Here is a 3674-nt window from a genome sequence, read left to right on the forward strand (position 1 = left end):
ATAATAATAATAATAATAATAATAATAATAATAATAATAATAATAATTCATATTATCCAGGTGTGGTGCTGGATTTCTTCCTGCAGTGGGACAGAATTGGACCTGCGCACCGGTACAAGCAGAGGAAGAACCCACGGACCGTAAAGTTCAGAAAACCTGCGCAGCTTCGAATCATTTAAAACAAAAAAATAAAATAAAAACCTTTTAAGAACATCTGGGTCCACATATGACTTCATTTGGGTCCAGATCTGGACCACCGTACACCATTTGAAACCCTTAATGTAGAACGGGCTCTATGTCTGTTAGCAAAATATCTCCTGAACCACTGAACAGATTTACTGTAACTCTCAGAAACTTTATGCACGTCTACTTGACTGACTGAGTCAGTGCAGTTCAAGATGATATTTTGCTAACAGACGCACAAACAGCTACATGTTCGCCCACCTGCTGAAGCAGCCGTTGCTGACGAGACACTCGGCGGCTTCCCTCTCAGGCAGAGAGCTGCAGGACCTCCTCTCCTTGTCGGAGCTCTTCCTCGGGGCCACCACGGGCCCCGGCCCAGATCCCCGCCTCTCTGGGCTGACCCTGGTTCCAGCCGGGTCAGGTGGGACGCTCAGCCCAGCGGGTCCCTCTGAATCTTTGCTGGAGTCAGTGCTGGTGCGCCTCCCGTTCAGGCTGTCCAAGGAGGAGACGTGGCTCATCTGACCGTCGCGCTCATCTGGAGACAGACACGAAAAACTCGATCAAGTCCCCGGAGCACCGGGGTTTAGGAGTCAGGAGGACTACGAATCCTGAGAGGAAAAACGACATAGATTGCACACAAGTCATTTTAAAACTCAGAGCTTTTATTGGGGGGAGGAGCCCACATGAAGCAGAAGCTGCACGACCATGGATGAAGGTTTCTGGACGTTTCACTCTGGAGAGGATCGTCTATGAAGTTGTAGATGATTTTTAAAGATAACATTTTGTTTTAGAGACAAAGAAACATGCTGGATGGACGTTTAGCTGCAGCACAGGTTGGAGGAGCGAGGACCTGGACTGGACCCAAGACTCCCCTTCAGTCTGATGAAGACGACCCAGGCTGCAGGGGAGGACACCGGGACCAGGAGGATGCGCTGCCTCATGAAAGTCACGTTGAGATCCGCTCCGCTCATCGTGATGCTCTGCCAGAGGAGGTCGGCAGCAGTTCGACCTCATTCTGTGTCGGTTCTGTGGTGCGGCGGGCGCCCTCAGCTGGACTCTAACAGTCAGTCCAGTCTGAAGCATGAACTGGTTCTGATCCGGGCGGAGGGAGGACAGCTCTGACCTCTGCAGTGATCCGGACACGTGCCGTTTGAATCGACCGACTGGATGGAACCAGGACCTCCTGCGGTTCCTCTGCCGCAGACATGCGGAGTCAACTCATCTGAGCTCGGAGAGAATTCTGAAAATTATCTTTCCCGTTTCTGTGTTTGATGGAAAACTTGTAAAAAAAAAAACAACTTCTGATGAATTTCTGTTTAAAAGCAGAAACTTGATGTCAAATTCAACAAATCTCCACAAGAACCTGGTTTTTATTTTTTTAAGGCAAATTGTTATGGGGTGCCGTTTGTTAAGTTACACAGTCAAAAGTTAACATCAGTATTTTGGTTTATTTAGCCATTCATAAAAAAAAAACAACAAAGTCGTATTTTCACCATGTCATTCATACATTTATAAATGTCATAGTTTCAAACTAAATATTTAATTGACCAGCTAAATATTTAGTTTACAAACTAAATACTTAACTTGCAAGCTAACTATTTCGTTAGCAAGCTAAATATTTATTTCCACACTATTTAGTTTACAAACTAAATGTTTATGTCCAAGGTAAATGTTTAATGTACAAATTAAATATTTAGTTGGCAAAATAAATATTTGTTTTGGAAATTAAATGTTTAGTTTGAAAAATAAATATTTAGGTCTGAGCTTAATATTTAGTTAGCAAATTAAATATTTATTTTGTAAATTAAATGGTTAATTTGGAAAATAATGATTTAGGTCTGAGCTAAATATTTAGTTAGCAAATTAAATATTTATTTTGTAAATTAAATGTTTAGTTTGGAAAATAATGATTTAGATCCAAGCTAAACGTTGAGTTAGAAAATTAAATATTTATTTTGGAAATTAAATGTTTAGCTTTGAAAATAAATATTTAGGTCCAAGCTAAATATTTAGTTAGCAAATTAAATGTTTAGTTTGGAAATTAAATATTTAGCTTGGACAATAAATATTTAGTTTGGAAATTAAATGTTTAGTTTTGAAAATAAATGTTTAGCTTAAAAATTAAATATTTAATTTACACCTAAATATTTAGTTCACTAAATAAATATTTAACTTGCAAGTTAAATATTTGGTTTGTAAATTAAACATTTATCTTGCACATAAACATTTAATTTGCTAACTAACTAAATACTTAGCTTACTAACTAAATATTTAACTTGTAAGTAAAGTATTTAGTTTGTAAACTAAATATTTAGCTTGTAAATTAAATATTTAGTTTGGAACTATGACATTTATAAATGTATGAATGACGTGGTGAAAAATATGACTGGGAAAAAAAAAAAAAATTTTTCCTCATGAAGGTCTAAATAAACCAAAATATTGCTGTAAATTTTTGACTGTGTAACTTTACAAACGGCACCCCATAAAGTGTGTTTTTAAAAAAAAAAAACTTTCTCTCAATATTTTTAGACAAGATTCTGTTCTTCCTTGATCCTTTCCGCTCCATCAAACGTCCTGTGATGCAGTCGTACCTCCGGATCCGGCCTCTCCAGCCTTGTTGCGTCGACGTCTCAGGATGACCTCCAGCTCGCTGTCCTTCTTCGCCGCCGGCGACGGCCCCGACTCCTGGGAGCCTCGGCTGGGGCTCCTCTTCACCGTCTCCTGAAGAGGACACCAAACAGGAAGTTCACGTCTGACAGATCTGTGACTTTTTGTTCCACAACAACCAGAGCTGCTCTTTGTCCAGTTTTTAAGTCTGATCATTTTAGCATCATAAAATGTAGAGTCAGTAACTGAAATGTTTTGGTTAAAACTATTAGCTCAAGTCAGTTTAGTTTATTTATACGACCATGCAGAAACAGAAAATACTATAACTAAAATAATCTTGATTTAATGTTGTTGTTTTTTTCCTTCAATGTAAAAAAACTGAACTGAAATATGTTTTCAGCTGCCAGAGCTTCAAGAAGTCGCATTGTTGGAGCTGAAATCCTATTTTCTGTCAAACTGTGTTTTGTGTAAAAGCTGACTCAGCACGTTTGGGGTTCCTGTTTTATTTTCCAGACTATTTACAATTTAACTACCCGTACTTCTGCCATTTAATTTTAGCTGTTCATACATCAAAACGTTCGGCTCGTTCTTCGTCCTGTGACCTCTAGTTTTTGTAACTTTTAAACTTTTCTAAGTTTTTAACTTTATACATTTTCTCATAGAAACGCGGAAAAACACTTCAGTTCCTTCAAAAACTGTGAAATCTGCTTCAGCCACTGGCTCTGTTTTATGCTACTTTTAGCTTTCAGCTAGCATTTTGATACTTTTAGCTAGTGCTGTTCTTCTTACTAGTGTTCTGCTACTTTTAGATAACATTTTCTTACTTTTAGCTAACCTTTTGCTACTATTAACAAGCCTTTTGATACTTTTAGCTAACCTTTTGC

General features: G+C 38.3%; 1 protein-coding gene across 1 annotated transcript in view; it reads right to left on the minus strand.

The window, feature by feature from the left end:
- Positions 1-3674, minus strand: part of shtn3 (shootin 3) — a 40941-nt gene that overhangs the window by 1841 nt on the left and 35426 nt on the right. The window contains exons 15-16 of the mRNA XM_037675654.1: positions 2775-2904; positions 445-718 (exon numbers count right to left, since the gene is read on the minus strand). Coding sequence (XP_037531582.1) covers positions 445-718; positions 2775-2904 — 404 coding nt within the window. The remainder of the gene's footprint in view (positions 1-444; positions 719-2774; positions 2905-3674) is intronic.

The sequence above is a fragment of the Nematolebias whitei genome, chromosome 4 (assembly GCF_014905685.2).
Source record: "Nematolebias whitei isolate Nwh7 chromosome 4, NemWhi1, whole genome shotgun sequence".
Classification (NCBI taxonomy): domain Eukaryota; kingdom Metazoa; phylum Chordata; class Actinopteri; order Cyprinodontiformes; family Rivulidae; genus Nematolebias; species Nematolebias whitei.